At 35.7% G+C, this 19,936-nt stretch overlaps 1 protein-coding gene across 1 annotated transcript; it reads right to left on the bottom strand.

Annotated features, from left to right (window-relative positions):
* Window positions 1-9,103: 9,103 nt before the first annotated feature.
* AGA (aspartylglucosaminidase) lies at window positions 9,104-19,433 on the bottom strand. Its single transcript, XM_048942075.1, has 9 exons — window positions 19,266-19,433; window positions 17,413-17,566; window positions 16,676-16,788; window positions 14,935-15,047; window positions 13,909-14,020; window positions 13,129-13,204; window positions 12,250-12,357; window positions 10,139-10,272; window positions 9,104-9,341 (listed from the first exon to the last, which is right to left on the bottom strand). Exons 1-9 carry the CDS (start codon window positions 19,387-19,389, stop codon window positions 9,241-9,243), a joined length of 1,035 nt encoding a protein of 344 aa, XP_048798032.1. The 5' UTR covers window positions 19,390-19,433; the 3' UTR covers window positions 9,104-9,240.
* Between the last annotated feature and the right edge of the window lie 503 nt (window positions 19,434-19,936).

Here is a 19,936-nt window from a genome sequence, read left to right as displayed (position 1 = left end):
AGAAGATAATTGCAACTCTATAGCTAACTTTACTGGAAGATTTTGTTCATAAATACAATTTTTGGAGTTTTTTTACACATCAGCATTATAACATGTGACAGCATGACTCACAATGGAAGTTTGTATTGAACAATTTTCTAGCTCTGTGACAAAGCAATCCTCATAGAGCATCAAACTGAGATCACAAGATGTGAAGACTAAACCTAGAAAACCCTAATGCCATACCTATTTTTTGCTTTACAGCAGGCAATTTAGTTACTATCACAGTTTAAATTTAAGCAGAATACATCTTTCACTTTCAAAGTAATATTTATTTTCCAGTTGACATAGGTTAGAATCACACACTTTTCCTACCTTCAGCCCTTTGTGTCCTTATTTAAACTACTTTTATTATCAGCTATTTGTTAAAGGCATATGTTTTTCTTAACCTATATATGCACAACTACCATTTGATGGCAAAATGAATCCAGCAAATAGACTGAGACCTGGAGTAATGGTCTTACATTACTAATTCACTGAATAATAAAGTTGCACCTAAAATACGTACTCAAGTTTTGAGTCATGACTATGTCACAGCTGCAAATACAGACCTTTTCTATTATATACAACTTTATATCTGCATCCACCCATCTGTGTAAAATGTAGCCCTGGTTCTCACTTATTTTTCTGAAATGGAAAACAACGAAAAGTGTTTTAGTTTGATGGGAGAACGGGATGTTCAAAGAAGTGGACGATGCCATCCTTTCATCTGCTAAATGTGTGCATGAAATGTTCATTACTTTCACATGAAATCAAAAGGCATTGCAAAGTCTTTCACAGACTTCATAGCAACTGCAGGCCTTCTTTTTCTCTAAACAAAATCTCTTTGCTGGAAGATTTAAGACTCTATTCAACTCATCCCTGTGTCCTGCACTATGCAATTTCACTTGTTGTCAGCTACACTTGTACTGACATTTGGTGATGAAAGCTCAAGTTAAACATCTAGCATATTAATATCCTGCAAGTATTTATTTTTATTCCTTCAATATTTGAAAGGTTGTTTACTATGTCCAATTTTCACTTAAATATTCAGAACATATGTTCAAGATCCATTTAGAAAAGGCTGGAAATACTCTCTAGTTTGTACTGAGCTCAGACTGAATAGTGTTCAGCCTCAGTTTATGAGTGAATATAACCGCACACTAAACTGAATTAAAAACTGGCCTATGCATACATTTTGCTGACAGATCTGTACTCGAGGCTGATTCCGGCTATCTGCAAAAATACTCAAAGTGGGCCTTAGCATAGCAGCTTGAACATCACATCTTCACGTACAAACTCATTTGTACTCCATTAGTTTGTAGTTTATGCACAGCAAATAAAGATTTTCAAAGAAAATTGCATATACATACTACGCAACTCAAGTAGGAGCTGATCCCACTGCAGTCAGGCTACAGAGCTTCACACCTTGTTTGCTCCTACACAGCAGTGCAAAAAGGATAAAAAATTCTATGCTCCTAAACTATTCAGGTATGCAGCTACTACAGCAACAACAGAATATAAATAGTTGAAGCTTTTGTAAATTATTACTTGTTTCATATGTAGTATAGTATGGTAGGACAGGAATTATTATAATATTGAAACACAGAATTGGAATTCTATGCGAGCAGCCAGTATCTACAGAACTTTAAGCACTTATGGGGTAAAATAGACAAGGTGGAATTCAGGCAGGTTTAAAAAACAAACAAACAAACAAACAAACACAAAACCCTGAAATTGTAATGTGCTTACACAAAAGGAGGCAAAAAAAAAAAAAAAAAAAAAAAAAGAAACCAACAGAGCAGTTAGATCACTAATTGTACACTCAAAACATTATTTAGAAAGTCCCAGCTCACAGCAAGTGTGATGCTCGTTCACATGTAATAAATTAGGTACTGCTGCAAATCAAAACAAATAATAGTTTTTCTTTACTCACTGCTCCAGCTTTAGCTAGTGCCCATTAATTTCAAATTCAAAGTCTCTTGAATCCACAGATGAATTAACTTTATTTTTGATTTAATACTATATCAATAAATGAAGCACATGAAGAAATTCAAGCACTTGAACTTTGTTACTTAAATCTCCAAGGGCCAGCTAAAGCCTATTTTACATACAACCACTCACCTATATCTATCACAAAGTCTCTTCAACATAACACAGTATGCAGGATTGACAGTTCTGATGGTAATAAATACTGAAAAAGGCCATTCTCGAGACAGCACTATTAATCAAGCCACATTCAGCTATTTGGTCAAAAACACCAGTCATTTTGTTAATTGCGAGGCTTCAAGTGACAATCAGCTAGCAGGCTCTGCTGATTGAGATGAACCTTTTAATGATAGCTTAGGTGATTACCTTCAATTTCTATTTAAAGATCACTTAGGCTTCTTGATCAAAATTACTGATGAAAAATTTGTCACTGAGGTTGGCATTGTTTCCTGGGAACAGGAATGATACTGGGCAGCAAATAAACTCCATACCTCAGTACGCTGCTTTCAAGCTTCCACTTCTGTGGCAGCTCTACAGGCTGAGCCACCAACCCACAGTAGAACTCAAGTCCACTCATTGCTAGAGAGTGACGTACAGAGCTCATAACAGCTCTAGTTTACAAAAGAGCACGTTGGGAACCATCTCTGAGATTCCTATACATTCTCCATCCAATTTGTGATTGTACTAAGGGAAAGGTTCCACCCACATGGCTAGTCAATAGCAATTTCAAATGATGGAATAGTTATCTGGCATTAGCACTTACATTATCACACTGACACATTACATCACTGTTATAAAACTTTATGCAAGGTGAATTTCTATTCTCAACTCTGAAAGATACTTGATTTTTCAAATTAGAGTTGTAGATCTATTTTTGAATGCAATTGGACCTAGCTCAACTGAGCAAACAGGCACTTATCTCAGGTCTAAACGTCTTCATGATTCATTAACCAAACAACCCTGTGATAAACCCCTTGCTCCCACCCTCCCCCCACTCCCACCCCCAAAGAGTTCAAATACAGCAGTCAGCCAAAAACAAGGTAGTATTTACACAGAGTATAAAGCACAGTGATTTTCAATTACATAGTCAAGAATTCACAGTGGTCACATTTTCACAAGAGCATTGTGAAACCTCAGTTGCTTTGAAATATCACATTTTGAGTCATACAACCACCTTATGGGGAAATCAAATTCATATTTTAATCAAGAGAAAGGCATTAAAAAAATCTGTTGCACGGAGGTTCTGCACTTACCCATTTTGAAGGTGGAAAATGTATATTAAAGAATTAACAACTTAAAAAGACTGAAGAGGAAGATATGACAAGACAGAAGAGAAACATGACAACAGCTTGTTGATGAGAACTCTACCTGAAGTGGGAATTCTTGATAGAAACCCTTATTTCTCACTTCTCTGAATTTTACTGGGGAGAAATAGCTAGGGTGGGATTGAGGGCTGAATCACGAAGCCTGTTGAAAGACAGGCACCTTAATTCAGTGTGCAGAAAAGCTGTGAAGAAGTTACTTTCGCCAATCTGAAAATGTACTGTCACCAGCTGAAAAACTTACTGCATTCCTCAGTTTCCTACTGCATATGCTTTTTCTCTTCCTGCATTATGCTTTGTGTAGGTATTAGCAGCTGCGTGACAAATGAACAAAACAGCCTGTTTACCCCCACTCCAAGAAAGGGCTAAAAAAAATTTTTTTTTTTTTTTTTTTTTTTAAAAAAAAAGGTTTTCTGGCAGACAAGCAAGCTGATGCTTATTTTTTTGGACTGCAAAATAACCAGAACCAATTACATAAATGCATACTGGGAGGGTGGAAGTATCATCACTCCTTCACAGGCACCAAAACCTTGACCTAACTGAAATCAAGCATCAAAGTTGGACAAAGCTCAAAACTTAGCCTTATCTTCAGCACCTTACCAGCTGATCACTCTGTGCAGTATAATGGCTTTTGTTGGATTTCATTACCACCACTGTAGCTATGCACGTAGAAGCATAAGATGATATTCTACACATACCTGAGGGGATGTGACAGATACTCCTCCAAAAAGATGTAACCGAACTGCTGCAGAGTTATTTGTTACTGCTCTTTGGTCAGCAATTATGAACCCCACAGCAGAACCATTGGACAGGGATGCAGGCATCTGCTATTTTGTGCAAACTGCAGATGGAGGCCAGAGAAGTTAAGACTGCTGGATCTGGCATGAGGATGCTCAGGTGCACATCCTGAATCATTCTGCACCTCCTGAATCAGGACTGGCAGAAAACTAACAACCAGAAAAGAGAGCAGACAAGAAGGAAAAAAACATCACATAAAGCTGTTAGCATCCTTAAGCCTGTGCAATAGTGATGTCACCTGTCCAAAGTCTCATTTCATGAAGCTACCACTTCGACTAAGCAGTAACTGAAATTGTTAAAATTATGGCCAAGCAGCAAGATTGTGTGTCATTTCACATTGACAGGTTCATGAGAATAGTAAGAAATTGGATTTCAACATCTACTGTTTGTTGGCATTGCAGCTACTCTAATATAATTCCTTTTCTACTCCACAACATGGAAATTAGTCTTCAGTAACAACCAAATTAACAACAACAACAACAACAACAAAAAATTACTGTACATGAATTAAACACGTTTACAATAAATTTTACATTCACCCTTTTAATCTACAGTGCTGTATTTCATCTATTACTGTAAATCCTTAAGAAAAAATCGTAACTTAAGAATTGATTAGGCAACAAAAACAGGCAAATTCCATGTCACTTCTTAATTCTCAGAAAGAGCATCGCTGATACAAATATTAATTTATGGAAAGTTTTAGTTTCTTTGTACTTTCCTATGCATCACCTTGCCAATCAAAACTTCATTCTCAGAGATAATTATAATTTGCCATGGAATTTTTCTCATAACAGTGAATATCCAGGAGCAGTGTTAAGCAAGAATCACAAGAACACATTTTTATTGTCAAATAGCCTGTCACATGGTACTCTGTAAATAATATATACCATAAATTGACTATTCATGAACAAGCATTTACGACCTAGCTTAGAATAATCCTAAGTGCCATCATGCAATCTAACGTGATACTGTCTCTCAATTTGCTCAAAAACGCAGCTTATATAGTCATCATTTAAATCACTAAGTCACTAATTAGTTCAATAGGTAACCCTAAATATGTTTTCTACTTACAAACAAAAAGTCTTTTCACTGGGCAGGAAAGCACACAGGACAGTTTTGGTGACAAAAGAAAACAACTTAACTAAAAACCTAATTTACTGCACACAGCTGAGCAGAATCTATTTTACTAAGGTCCTGTGCAATAGCAGAGAACCTATTAAACAATTTAAGTGAAGGTTATGAATAAAACAAATGCAGTAACATAGCCTGTGGAAATTAACAGGAAGGCAAACATACCCGACACTTCCAAATAATAAAACATCCAGATTATAAAACTCTACATGAGAGAAACTACTTAGCTATATTTCCCATTTCTGTTTTCCAATTACAAGCTGATTTAATATTATGGTTATTTAACACTATGAAATATTACTTTAACCTGTAAATGTGTATATGTAAACATATAATTTCATTTCTTTTAAATACTTCCCAATAAAGAAGTATTTTAAACATTTAATCTCATAACAACAAGAAGAGCCAAAGTCAGAGCACCATGACAGCATGACTTTCCATGATCGGTTACCCCCCACATACTATAAAGGTTAATACAGTTTGCAAATATAATCATGAAGTCTCACTTAGGCTGTCACTTTCACAAAAGCCTTCCTCCCATTTGGAGAGTTAGATTTTATAACAATCTCTGTCTGCCTAAATCTTCTAAAAGTAGGCAAGTGAAGGTTCTTTCTATCTGTACCTAAGAATATTCAAATACACCAACTTTACCATTAGTATTGCTAAAATAGAGTTCTTCTTCCTTAAGATCTTCAAATGACAAATGCTAAGAATGTATAAATTTAAAACACAACACAACTTTGCAACTATGTTCAAGTGCCAGAACTCACAGTTTTTTATGTTTTAAACAATAGAAGAAATCAAAGCAAGTAAGATCTGGAAGCAAATGAGATTCCAGCTGAAACATAATTTGGATTCTGCCTGGAAAATATGCAGCAGTGTTACAAGAGCTCATCATTTCTAAACAGTAAAAAGCCTTCATATTTACAATGCATTTGTTTTTGTAAAACTCTACCTGAGAAAAAGAATAATTAAAAACAAAATGAACATCTTTCAAATGCTTATTCCCCTGTCCTACTAAGAAAAGAAAAGAAAAAAAAAAAAAAAGAATAAAACCACCAGTAAGAGGAAATCTCACAGCAATTGGCACACTCTGAAGCTGCTAATTGCTTTTATTTCACATATCAGCACCTGTCACTGTAAATACCAACTAATCACATCAAGAGTATTGTACCAGCAGGTGAATTCACCTACATTGCTTCCAGCTGGCTGGGAAGAAAAAAAAAAAAAAAAAAAAAAAAAAAAAAGAAAGAAAAAAAAAGAAAAGAACACAGCAAATATTGCTAAATACACAAACATCTAAAAGTGTTTGCCACTTGACTCAGCAGCTCAAACACTATCAATGAAACTGGTCATAAAATCCTGAGATTCTGTCACATCTGCTCTGTAGTTATTTAGCAATGCTGTTTTGCTGTAAACTTAATGGAACTTATGTACAAGAATGAATAGACCCCCTAGCAAGAACATTTGTAGTTCAATGCTTAACATATATCACTTCCATATCAGAGCTAGAGTAAATGTAACGGTATCACCGAGGTGTTTCCTTCCCCCATTACATCAGAAATGAAATGATAATTTGGTAGGAAGCATTAGAAAGAAGCAGGTTAGCTTGAAGCTAATGAACTTTAAACAAAGACTTAAAACAAAAAAAAAAAAAAAAAAGAAAAACACAGACATGAGGCATTCAACCCTGTCACTAACTTGCAAGTGCCAATCCAGTCATTTATAACTAAATCAGCATGACAAAGCAATTTACATCATTAAACTGCATGTATTAAATATGTATCTCCCACGGAGATGAGTAATTTTTTTCTGAGGTGTGGATGAGCAGACTATGCAGAAAGTTAGGACTCTAACTCAGTGACTTTAAATATACTTCTACAGAGCACTTTCAGCATGTAGTCATAACTTCTGTTTATGCTAGCTAACACAGTGACATAAACACACTAGAAAGCATGTCACCAATGTTCTCAAGCTCTCAGAAAAATGAATCCTGGATTCACTCACTGCAGAACTGAACTGCTATGTTCACCATTTGCAACATTATCTTTGAAGAAATAATCATTGGGATTTTACTTATCTATTTGTACTTGACTGCCTGAAGTTACAGGTACAGATACTGTTTCATTCACTACATCTTAAAATACAGCAGCTATGGCAGAATGGCTGTAGGTAGGAGAGATAGAAAACACCACATGCAGCTGCAGATACGTACAACAAGAGCTCTTTTGACAAAAGCTTGATGTGGCCTATTATGAATTCTGTATTATTAGGTGCTTTAAAGTTGCAGTGACAGAAGTGAATCTTCCAAATAAATAAGTTTTCTGACCTAATTCAACAGCAGACCATTAAAGATGACTACTGTAGTTTAAATGTTTTCTACAGCCTCTTAACATACATCTTGGAACATAAGGTAAGAATCATTCTAAGGCACAGTACATAAGCACCAAATAACCTGACTTAAAAAAAGATACATTGAAGTGTGCTTTTATTACCAAAACATTGTATTAAAGTATTTTATTAAAGACAAAGAAGAATTCAAGTGTTTTTGAAAAGGTGTACTCATTTTGCTTGCTTGACTTCCACCCCCCTTTCTTTTTTTTTCTTTTTTTTTTCTTTTTTAATTTTTTCCTATTAAACTCATGGTTGCACACAGATCACATGTACCCCTAAAACAATCCCCAAGATGCTAAAGAAAGTGATTAAACCAGTTTTTTTTTGTTGTTTTGTTTTGTTTTTTTCCTTCTTCTTCTTCTTCTTTAACTACCATGCTTTAGGTAAGTAACTCCATGTTTGCAGTGGTAAGATGCTATAGGAAAATGTAAGCACACAGCACACTTGTGACAAATCACTGTGATTAAGATTCATAATTTAATTTACAATGTGGAAAAATCAGTCTCACATCCCATTTACTATTAAAATATTTCAACATTCCTTGAAAACGTGTACTAACAGGATTTCCTCTCCATACAAAGATATTTTCAGCTATTTTCAAAAAAAGTTCAGTCATTTCTCAATCTTTTAATTGAGACTTCAAAATCTTCACTACTCTTCAATTCTCTTTCCTTGCTTGCTAACATTTGCATGTAATTTTCTTTTCAAGGGAAAGGAAAACCAGGACTAAATCTCAGAATAACAACTATACATTCTTAAAATAAATCTCCTGTGTAGATACAGAGTCCTTTCTCCTTCCTGCCCTTTATTCCATATTTCTGCCAAATACTTGTTTTTAAATGGAAAAGTGAATGTCTAGACAGTGGTTATTATACACTACTTTTGTTTATTTAGTTGTTAAGAAAGCAGACACAGAAGAGCTGTTAGAAACTTCATCTCTGTACATGCCGTATGATTACCTGTCTACTTCATGAGCCTTTTTTGAAAGTCTTTTTTCCAATGACCAAATCTCTACTTCCCAAAAAATGGATGAAACATGGCATTACTTGGAAGTGAATATACAATAGATAACTTCATGCAGTATTGAGAACCACAGTTTGACTGTTAGATTTGCAAAAAGTAGTTGAGACGTAAGGTAACATCTATTAAATTCCCGACTTAACTGACTTCAGTAGTGAGACACATTAATTTCAGCCATTTCACTTAAATGTTGATTTTTAAATAAAGCAGAATCCTTCCGTGCTAACTGTGAATATGCCAGCACTAACTATAATTCTGCAGTTTTATCCACTTTCCTGAAAGTGCACTGAATCTATTTTTTTTAAATCTTGCTCTAAAATACCTCCCTGAAATCATTTAGAAATAATTTGGCAAATAAAGGAGATGAAAAAACTACAGCTTAAGTTTAACAACACTACACAATGTGAAAACAGAACATATTAAGAACTGCGAAGCATCCACATCAACATATATTTATACTTGTTCATATGATTTCAAAACAACAAAATCAAATAAATATTTTAAAAAGTGATAACTTGGGAATCTTAGCACTTTCCCCCTCTAAGTTTAGACGAAAGAGTAAAAGAAATTAAATGCAATCTACTACTTGTTCAGCAGGCTGACTTTGCAAAGGGCTAAAAACCATGAAGTGAAACTGAGTGAATCCTGGAATTTTATTACATGCAGCACCTAGGGAAGAAAAAATACATAACTTGATAAATTTAGGATTAGAGTACTTTGTAATCTAAATACACTAGCAAAAAAACACGCAATTTCTAATTCTTTTACAATGGTATAATTATTTTTTTAGAATCTGTTTAAACCAAGATATCTTGAAAGTATTTAAAGTAAAAATACTGTGCTACTGTATAATACAACTCAAAACTGTACCATAAGTTAGGAAAAAAATATATCTCTTTCAATCCCGATTAATTTAACGAGTTCCTCCAACTCTAATCTCTTAAACACAGAACTATGCGAAATAAAAGATCAAAGAATGGCAATAAGCAGACCAACTAAATAAGCTGTGTTGATTAGCAAATTATATTTGCTACTGATCTGAGAGTTTGCTAATGAGATGCCTGGCACAATGACTGATCTTGGATTGCTTTGAAGCTATGCTTAAGAAACACAATCTCCCTGCCTTATGCCATATTTATAAAAAAAAAAAAAAAAAGAAAACCTTTAAATTAATCTTACACAATCTAGGAGAACACATAAAGGTTGTAAATATTATTGATTTTTATGAAGTCTCACATAAATATTGTAAACATCTAAAATATAAAAATGCAGAGGAGAAATTAAAATATCTCAATTTCACATGAGGACAGTTGTCCTGATGACCAGTCTTTGATATTATGAATGGCCACATCACTGCAGTATTTAAAGAGCAATAAGTGACTTCTGTTTTAAAGTCTACCATAAAGTTTGCTTATCTGTAACTTATTCAGTGTCAACAGTATTTGCCTGTTGAGCAAGATACATACCATAACTTCCAGTTGTATTGGCACATATAACAGCACCAAAGAACTTTGGAACATGCTTCTGAATCCTGGAAATAACCTTCTGACAGGCTACTGTCGGGTCTGTTCCCATCCTCATATATTCCACTGCTTGATAGCTGAAGCAATTAAAATAAAATAAAATGAAAACACCTCCCATCCAGACAATTAACCAAACTCAGGTTAGATATCACCTTGAGAGATTTACAGTGCTTTGAGTTACGGAAACAAACTACAAATCAGCAATTATTATTCAATAAAGCGTTATTAAAAACAGTACTAAAAGGGATTTTAAGATGTCATTTATACCATCCGCTATTCTAAGGCAAGACCAAACCTGTGGTAACCTAATCATTTGCAGCAGAAGAGGCTAAGCCACAGATCAGTTTAATAACTGTGAAAAAGTAGCTGAAGAGTTTCTGGCTTTTATTTTTTAATGTATAACTAAGTTTCACATGAGGAATTATTACTAGTTTTCAAAATGACCTATCTGTAGGCAATCTCATTTGTTAAAAAATAAATAAATAAATAACAACACCACCAAAACAACCTATGAAATTACACACAACTCACCCCTATTTATTTATTCCAGAAAACATTAAAAATATTTTCCAGGAGACGCAAGTTTCAGAAAAAACTCAGAATTGAAAAAAAAACTTTTATAAATATGAAGGTATCATCTTCAGATAAAGACTCCGAGCTACCTTCAAAATTTTTGTAAGAAAATATTTTAAAAATAATAATAAATCTTATTCTAAATGCAAAATAATCAAGATGAATTTCCTTTGCATCAGTCTACAAATGACAACAGAGGCAAAGATCTTTGAGATAGATCACTTGCATTTCCAAGATGTCATCAGTGGTAAAACCTACCGACAATCCAACCTTTTATTGCTGTTTACTTTCAGAAGCAGAAGATTAAATGACAATGCATAATTTACTCAAAAGCAAACAGCACTAAATTTTGTCTTGATGGAAGATACATAAATAAATACCTCAACTTGTTACACTAACAAACACTCATCCACAGATAGCATTAACTATAGATGCCATCAAAGTGCCTCAGAAGAGACCTTTCCTTGCATTCTCTGACTCCCTATTAGCTTTGTTTTTTAATAATAATTGGAATTGTTCAAGTTATTGAACTGTAACTATCTAAACATATAGCTAGATTTCACAGAGGTATCCTCAACAATCAAAACAAAGTAAGATGTCACTTTCTCAAAAAAAAAAAAAAAAAAAAAAAAAAGCAGTCAGAAACTATTAGAAATTTTGCCCTTGATTTGACACCTCCTCGTTTTCTGATAGATCAATTCTATTCTTGTGAGAATGTGTCTTCATTTTTATTATGAGTACCTGATTCCTTAAAATAATATAAATAAATAAAAACAAACTCCGTTAATTATTTTGCCTTTTATTTCAAGACTGACTTGGAACAGTTTCACACTCATTCAGGACTGCAACTTTTAAAAATATACATCTGTCAGAAGGCATCCATAACTGCCAGTTTCAGAAGGAGTACTTGAGTACTGTGAAGGCCACTGCTTTAGATTCCATAAAGCATCAGTGCTCATTATGTTCAGCTTAGGCTACTATAAAGCTTTCCTTTTGAGACTGGCCCACTAGAATGACTGTCAACACTTAGTGATGTAAACAGACATATTTTACAGTTTATGCAGCCACAATGACAGCACTAAGCCATCTCTTCCAGTTTCAAATTAGATATTACATAGTCTTTTTACAGTGACACTTCCCTACATTCCTTGGCAATCCAAGAGTCAATCATCATATTTTCTACAGTTTATAAGACTTATTTCTCCCATAGCAAAACACTTCGGAGAAAAAGCTCATCTGTTCTGTTAAAGAACATGCAGGTTGGTAATACACACATTACTCTGCCTGTCTGCTCTCAGCTAGGCAGAATTTCAGTGTTAAGTTGTAAGGATGACTTGATCTTGCTACTATTCTTCCCCCTTACATTCCTTTCTCTCCCACTTCAAGAACCAATAAGTCAAACAATCTTTCAGTCAACTACACAATTAGCTGAGCTTCCATTTTGCTTCTGAAAGCTAGCGAAGTCTGCCCTAAGGACAAACCTGGGTAAGAAACGCATCATGGTGTCACCATCTCCAGTGGCTGCAGCTCCTCCAGCTGTGCTATCAGCATAGGATCCTGCTCCAGCTATTGGAGAATCTCCAACACGACTGCAGTGAACAATGAAGAAAAGTATTTTACTAAAGAGAACTGAAATTTACTAATACCAGTGAGATTATACTAATGCAATAGCTCTTGATCTGATATCAGAAAGTTGTTATGGCTTGAGTACACCTTTAATTTGGTCAACTTAATCACCTCCAGCTGGGTTAGCATTAAACAGAACAGGAGAACAGAATAGTCTTGTCATAAAAACCACTGAGACCCGTGATAACTTCACTAATCTGAGGCTTAGTCCACCTTCAGTGTATGCCTCTTTGTTGTCATCCTGAATATAGTTGGGGTGGTAAGGTTTAGCCAGTGTGCAACAATGAGCAGCTAGGGCAACTACTATGTTCAGTAACTCTTGCTATATCCAGAAGTTGTTTGAATTGGTAGAAAAACACAATTCCTAATTGGGGCAAAAAATCTCAAAGACAAAATACAGGCCTGAGGCTCTGATTCTATACACATTTACTTAGAGAATGTGCACCTTTCAAAAAGGCTCACTCATTTCTAGTAACTTGGCTTAAATTTATTTCACAAATACGTCAGTTTTTTGTATGCCTGCATGGGCAATTAAAACAACCAGAAAAACAAATAGTTCTTCACACATGTTGTATCTGTTTCTGAGCATTTGGATTTATGGTAGTGCCTTGCAATAACTAAGATGATTTCATGAATGTCACTCTCTAAAATACATGCTGTTTCACCTTAACATAAGCTTAACACAGGAAATGAAATGAAAAACAAGCTTTCTTAGCAAAATTAGAGATACTAACCCTGGAATTTTGTGGACGCCGCCATTAGTAGATGTCCCAGAAACAACGGTTCCACTCTTACCAATCACAACCATACCTAAAATTTTCAACATGTATGAAACATACTCAGACACACCGCAGAGCAATTTGTTAAATCGTCACTTTATGTCTTACCATCAAATAGAAACACAATATACAGACTTTTAAAAGTTATCAATATGCTGAAGTACTGAACTACAGAAAAATTGTATTCTTGAAGTTATTTGTAAACTTTTCCTATTCTGTAAACAGAATAGAAGAAAAATGTAAGTATGCTTTATTTTATACGTTTAAGAACAATTTGAAAAACTGCCTTTGGCAACAAGTCTAAGTTTTTACTCATTTCTCTCACTTCTGCAAAGCCTTTTAAGTTAGTCTGACAGCTACATGGGACACATGACCTAAGTTAACTACAGTCAAGATAAAAATAACTATTATTAGCCTTGATCAGTTTTCTAAGCATATATACTTGTCCAGCCTGGTGTGCTAAAGTGTCTGAGGGAGAAGCATAAGATAATAACAAGTAAGAGAGAACAAAAGAGGAAGGAAGTGGCTGTGCAGCCAGTGCACTGGAAAAATATATCTTATGTTTAGGAACTTGATCCTAACAAATAAATAACGCAGTCTTGAAATCACTATAAACAGGAATGACAGATTATGAATTCAGTTTTTATATCAAACACTTTGCTTTAAACTCAGCATGAGTTGATCAACAGAGGAATGAGGAAAAAAATAGGATCAGAGTTACCAAAAAGCTGTTACCAATAGTATCGTGATTATGAATGTTTCTTTGTGAAATGGTCTCTTCTTCAAATGAAACTTTTTCAAGCCGCTTATATGGTCCACAGGATTTTGAAGAATCTGGTACCACATTCTGTAATTATATGCACGAATAATAAATTTTACTTTATAACAGATTAATGTGAAAATGTTGCACTCAATATCTACTAGTAAACTAGTATATAAACTAGTACACAGTTCTGCAGCTGTACTGATGCTCTACACTTGGTTTGCTTAAAGAATGAAGACTGACTTCTCGTATTATCAGGTGAAAAGGTTTTTCAAGTAAACTGTTAATGAAACTAGATATTCTCTTTTGCTTAACAGAGTGGTCAAAAAAGTTCATTCTTCAGCAAAATGAAGATTTTTTTTCACAATTAAAAATGAGAATATGTATTGGTTTAAAATGGCTCAGCAATGCAGCATTTTAGGTACGAGAAACAAAAACTACAATGCAAAACACAAACCTGCAATAGCTACACCAAAATAAAGTAAGCCCATCACAAAAGGCAAGTTTAACACACACAGCTGCACTGATCTGACACAGTTCTGCATAAAGCCACTGTATTTATGGCAGCTAACTTCTACTGTAAGATTCCATTCCAGATACTTATCCATGCATCAGAAAGTACTCTCACTGCTTTGTTTAGCACAAAAAGTTCTGCCCAAATTTAGAGATTTAAATAAATACGTATATATATATATATACGTATATACGTGTATATATTACATGTACATATATATATATACACACACACACACAAACACACATAAACTCTTTGCAAGCAAGGTCAAAACTGCAAGATTTAAGAAGTAGGATCTATACATATACTCCTCCTGAGTCGAAGCATTTGATAAATCCAGGTTTGTTCTGTGTATTACATGGAACAGTTATTTTCCACATGTGCAAAAGCAAAACATCAACATCAAGCTGAAAGGAAGAGGTAATGTTGCAGTAATATTACTGTGGCTACCAAATACCACCCCTTTACCGTGACTGCATTGTACCTTCCAGTAGTTTGGCTGACAGCTTTGATTAAGCCACCTTGAATACAATGAAAGAGATCTTTGGGTAGTTAGATCTTCATATGGAAACCCCATGCGTACGGCAAACAGGGAGGCTTTAAAAACAAAAACAAAACAAAATCTTAAATACAGATGCTATCAAAGCCTCTTTACACATAGAATAATGGAAAAATGGCATCTTCTTATGAAACACATTGATGTTTACAATTCTAAAAAAAAAAAAAAACTTTTTTTAATAAAATCGTGCACATGTATGTTTGTCCATCATCCTTTCATGACTTCTGAAGCTCTGTTTCTATTCCAAGAAGCAGAGTTGTTATTTTTTCTTGTCTGAACTTTCTCACTCGGATATTGGTCTAAGTATTGCAAGAACAAAAGAAGAAAAGGTCAGCCTCACAGTGATTATGAAACTCTCCAGTCTATTTGAGACAAAACTGAAAATTTCCCAGCAGACGATAACCAAAATTATGTTTTTTTCTCACTTGTAATTATTCTGCACTGAATCTACCTCACCAGACTCAGTTCTGTGTTGGTATAACTGAACATAACAGCCTTGTCCACATGACTTCATTATGTAAATAATTATTTAAATAAATATTTAACTGGAAAATATAATTTAAATCAGTATTTAATTCTTCCGTTTCTTTAAAGTACTCTGATATTTGCTTGCAATTGGCAATGGAACTTTCTGAACATTTATTCCTTCTCTTTACCACCTAATTTTTTTTCTCAGCACTATCTATTAAATCTCTTGCCAAAGCCACTTGCAACCTAACTGGCCAAGTGCTTGAATTAAATAGCATCTGCAAATCCATCTCCCTTTTTTCATGTCTTCTGTCAAAACAGTCATCACCTGCTCTATTGCCATACTTTACTCCTCTGCAGAGTAATAGAAAAAGCTGGGTTGCATTAATTTCTCTATCATTCTGTACACATTAAAATCTTCAAGAATCTTGTATTTTGTCAGCTTCAAAGCAGTAATTTTTAAAGTTCAAACATCTCTTTTTAAGTCCCAACTTCAACAGTTGCGTAGACATTTCTTTTGGAGCAGCCCCATATGTTTTAAAAATCTTCAGTGATGAGCTATGTAACCTTTCATTAACTATTCAATACTTTTCTGCAACATATATTCTTCTGAAGCTATTGTTATTCTAAAAGCAGCAGCTTGTTCTTTAAAACCTAAACTATTCCTCAAGCTTGCAATTTTGCTCCTTTACGATGCCCAAGAACACACCTCCTAAAGTGATTTTCTATATTCAGATCTTCACAACTGCTCTTAAACTATAAAAACCTATATATAAAAATATAATATTTGTGCTCAATATACACTAAAATAGTAATATGGCACTGTAGCATCTTATTTCTGTCATTCTTTAGACAGTCACTCTCTGATTTTAAATGAAATATTTGCAGCTAGCAGCTTCAGTTTCTACAGTATGTTGAATGAAATCATTTTTATATCTGCTCAGTATTATTAGCTAAACCTTGGGATTACAAGTTAATAATTGGAGTTAAATTGGTAAAATATCATAAAGCTATATTTTTCTTTTCATGTGGAAATCATGGATTAAAATCTATTTCATACACATGTAATGATAAACATTTCAGCACTATTTAACAAGATTTACTTCTTTGTCAGAGAATACCTCCACTCAAGATTAACAAATGACAATTTTACAACATAAAGAGGTTAAGACTCAGAAAAAGTAAAAGGAATAATTACCTGACTCTCCCACTAATAATGTATGCTTAGTATGCTCAATGACCTTTCGTGCTACACCAATTGCATTTTTCACATGTTTGAGATCTGCAACTGCCCCAACTTCCATAGTGTTGCTGGAAGCAAGACATATTTAGAACTTATTAAAAAAAAAAAAAAAAATAGTTGCATAATTTGTATTTTGTATTTGGCAAAATCTTTCTTTGTGTAAACTGAAAAATCTGTTACTTTAACGTATTGCTTTAATTGTCCTGCACCACGAATAGGTGGGCATGACATTAGGGGAGAAGAAATTCACATGTACATTGATACATTGTAACCTTGCATAGGTTGGGGGATGTTGCCCAGGTAACAGTTATTTTATCTAGAATAATATTTTCGATAGGGTAACTACTTTGTTACACAAATTCATAGCCAAACCAAACAGCAGCAATTACTTTCTAAGCAGGACAGCCTAAAACGGTAAATAAAGTACAGAAGACAATGGTTATGGAAGTGAAACACTTACAGAATTAATCTAAAGGGAAAGCTTAGTATGCTACAAACTCTTCCCTTCGCAACTATTTATCAAGAGCTGGATTGCAGAAGTGCAAAAATTCCCTAATAGACACACTTGGATGTTCTTCCACTAAGTGAAAGAAGAACTTGCCCATAGTTAAACCAGTAAGACCACTGTGACAAATTTCACATTAAAATGTGTTAAAAATTACAGAGATTTTTTTTTCCCCCTTCTATCTTACCCATCCATAATCATTGCATCCAGTGTTGTTTCCCCACTTTCATCTGGGCTTCCTCCATATCCCACACTCCCGTCGCACTGGTCAATCTCACACTGACCACAGCCTTTCTCAACAGCGTCCAGCTCTGAACCACCCAACTGTAATGTTCTCCATGCTGTAATCAACAAAATAATTCAAGGTCACCAATGAAAATAGTCTCCAGTACTGCTTTAAGACTGTTTTCTAGATGGACACTATGAAAATGCTCTATATATGTGGATTTAAAACAAACAAACAAAAATGACCTCATATCACTATTACTTGTAAATTAAATATAGGCAAAATATAAACACATATTCAGGATAAATTATTAATTTTCTAAACACTGTTTTGTTTTTGTTTTTTAATATCTAATCAGCGTTTCTGACTGAGAAACAAAGCTTTTTTTTTTCCTGACTGAGAATGTATTGTTATTAATGTATTGTTTAATTACTATTTATTGTTTATTACTTTTATTTAATAATTATATTTATGTGTTATTTATATATTATTTAATAATGATAAAAACTCCTGTATATTAAATAGCCTCTATTCAGAACCAACAAACTCTGTACTGGTGTCTATTTTAAAGTTTTTTTTATGGGGAGTTGGAGGGTGAAGCAGGCTAAGCAAAACTTTCACCAAAACAAAACTACAGAATAGAAATCTGAAGATTTAAAAGCGATCTAAAAGCTCATCAGTAACCATGTAAGAACAAACAAATAGCAGTCTACACCTTCCCTTGTTCAACTCTCAGTCTTCTATTCTTCACCATCTAGCTGATTGCACTGTTTTTTAAGACATCACAGATGTGCCAGCTGTACACAACTTCAATAAACTGGGCCTGTAGGCTCTGTACACGTGCAGCATTTCACAAGGTTGGACCTCAGGCAACATTTCCAGGATGCCTGAGCTTGCTGCTACTGGTGGTTGCAATCTTATTTCCTCCTCCTGCTGCTGGCTCTGGTGCTCCACATCTGCCATACACAGTACAGGCAGAAGAAACACATTACTCAGTCACAGCCACCTCCAGATGTTCCATCTCACACATTCACAGAATTGTAGGGGCTGGAAGGGACCTCTAGAGATCATTAGTCTAACCCCCTGCCAAAGCAGGCTCCCTAGACCAGGCTGCACAGGTAGACATCCAGGCAGATCTTGAATATCGCCAGAGAAGGAGACTCTGCAACCCCTTTGGGTGGCCTGTTCCAGTGCTCTGTCACGCTTACCATAAGTTCTTATGCCCATTTGCACAGAACTTCCTACCTTCATCAATACTGAATGCAATTGCATGAAAACTGGCCAAGGGCAAAACAAACAAACAAACAGCAAGGAAAAAGTAACGAAGCCTAGCACCCAGCTCTGCATATAAGTGTCTTTAGTGAATGTGGGGAGTACTGCTCCAATTCCTACTCCATCCATTGCTGGGAGCAGTCTTCACAGGTTTTTAAAAGCTGCAAAACAAAGGCCTTGCAGTTCTCCAGTCAGTATTTCACTCGTGACTGACACAAAGCTTCATAGATAACTCATTTCACGACTTCCCTAAAGAGTTACTTACAACCCAACTATGCTAAAACAACCTATAAGCCCCTTTAAATCACCATGCACATTTATGCCGGCAGACTTGCACTAGGCAAACCATTATTAGTAGTGATTAACAGGAGTGATCCCAGTATCACACCGCAGCCCTTTAATGAGACGTCTGCCGACCTGACCCGACCCGACCCACCCCCCCACCAGCTCCCCGAGCATCCCCCAAACACGCCAGTGGCCGTTCCGCAAGACGAGCACCCAGCGGCCGGCACTGCCCCAGCCCCCCTCCCCCGCCAGAACACCTGTCTCTGTGGCCTTCCTAAACGCCCAAGTGTTGATGACTAGGGGCAGAGCGGCGCCGGCCACCCCACACGGGCCCACCAGCTGCAGAGCAATCAGTACAAGGCATACTACCGCCGTCGCCATCACTGCGCTCCGCCCGGCGGCGCTTTCATGACATGGCGTGGGAGGTGGGGGGGAAGCCGCGCATGCGTGGGGCCCGGCCGTGGTAGCAGGCAGTCGCTGCAGGCAGTCGCTGCAGGCAGACCGGGCGTTGGGCGGACTGCTGCGGGCGGCAGTCGCCGAGATGTCCCCTTGCATTGCAAAGCCATAAAGCACGTGCGTGGACTAAGGGACTTTAGCTGACTGCGTGTGCATTCAGGGCTGGCTGTGTTCAGGCAGTTGCTCGGCAGCAGCGGTGAAAACCGTGGCTTCTGTTTCTACCAGAGGGAGTAGAGATAAAATACGGTACTTGATGAAACAAACAAAACAAACAAAAAAGAAAAAATAGGAAAAAAAAAAAAAGAAAAATTCAGCTTAGTGTCCTCAGTTCTTTGCGATAAACAAAACAAAAACTCATTGCAGCTTTCCAGTGCTGAAGGGAGCTTGCAGGCAGAAGGGGGACTGACTTTTTACATGGTCTGAAAGCGATGGGACAAAGAGGAAGGGCTTTAAATTAAAAGGGAGGAGGTTT

Source organism: Lagopus muta, chromosome 4 (genome assembly GCF_023343835.1).
Source record: "Lagopus muta isolate bLagMut1 chromosome 4, bLagMut1 primary, whole genome shotgun sequence".
NCBI classification, from domain to species: Eukaryota; Metazoa; Chordata; class Aves; order Galliformes; family Phasianidae; genus Lagopus; species Lagopus muta.
This window is presented reverse-complemented; position numbering and strand designations above follow the sequence as displayed.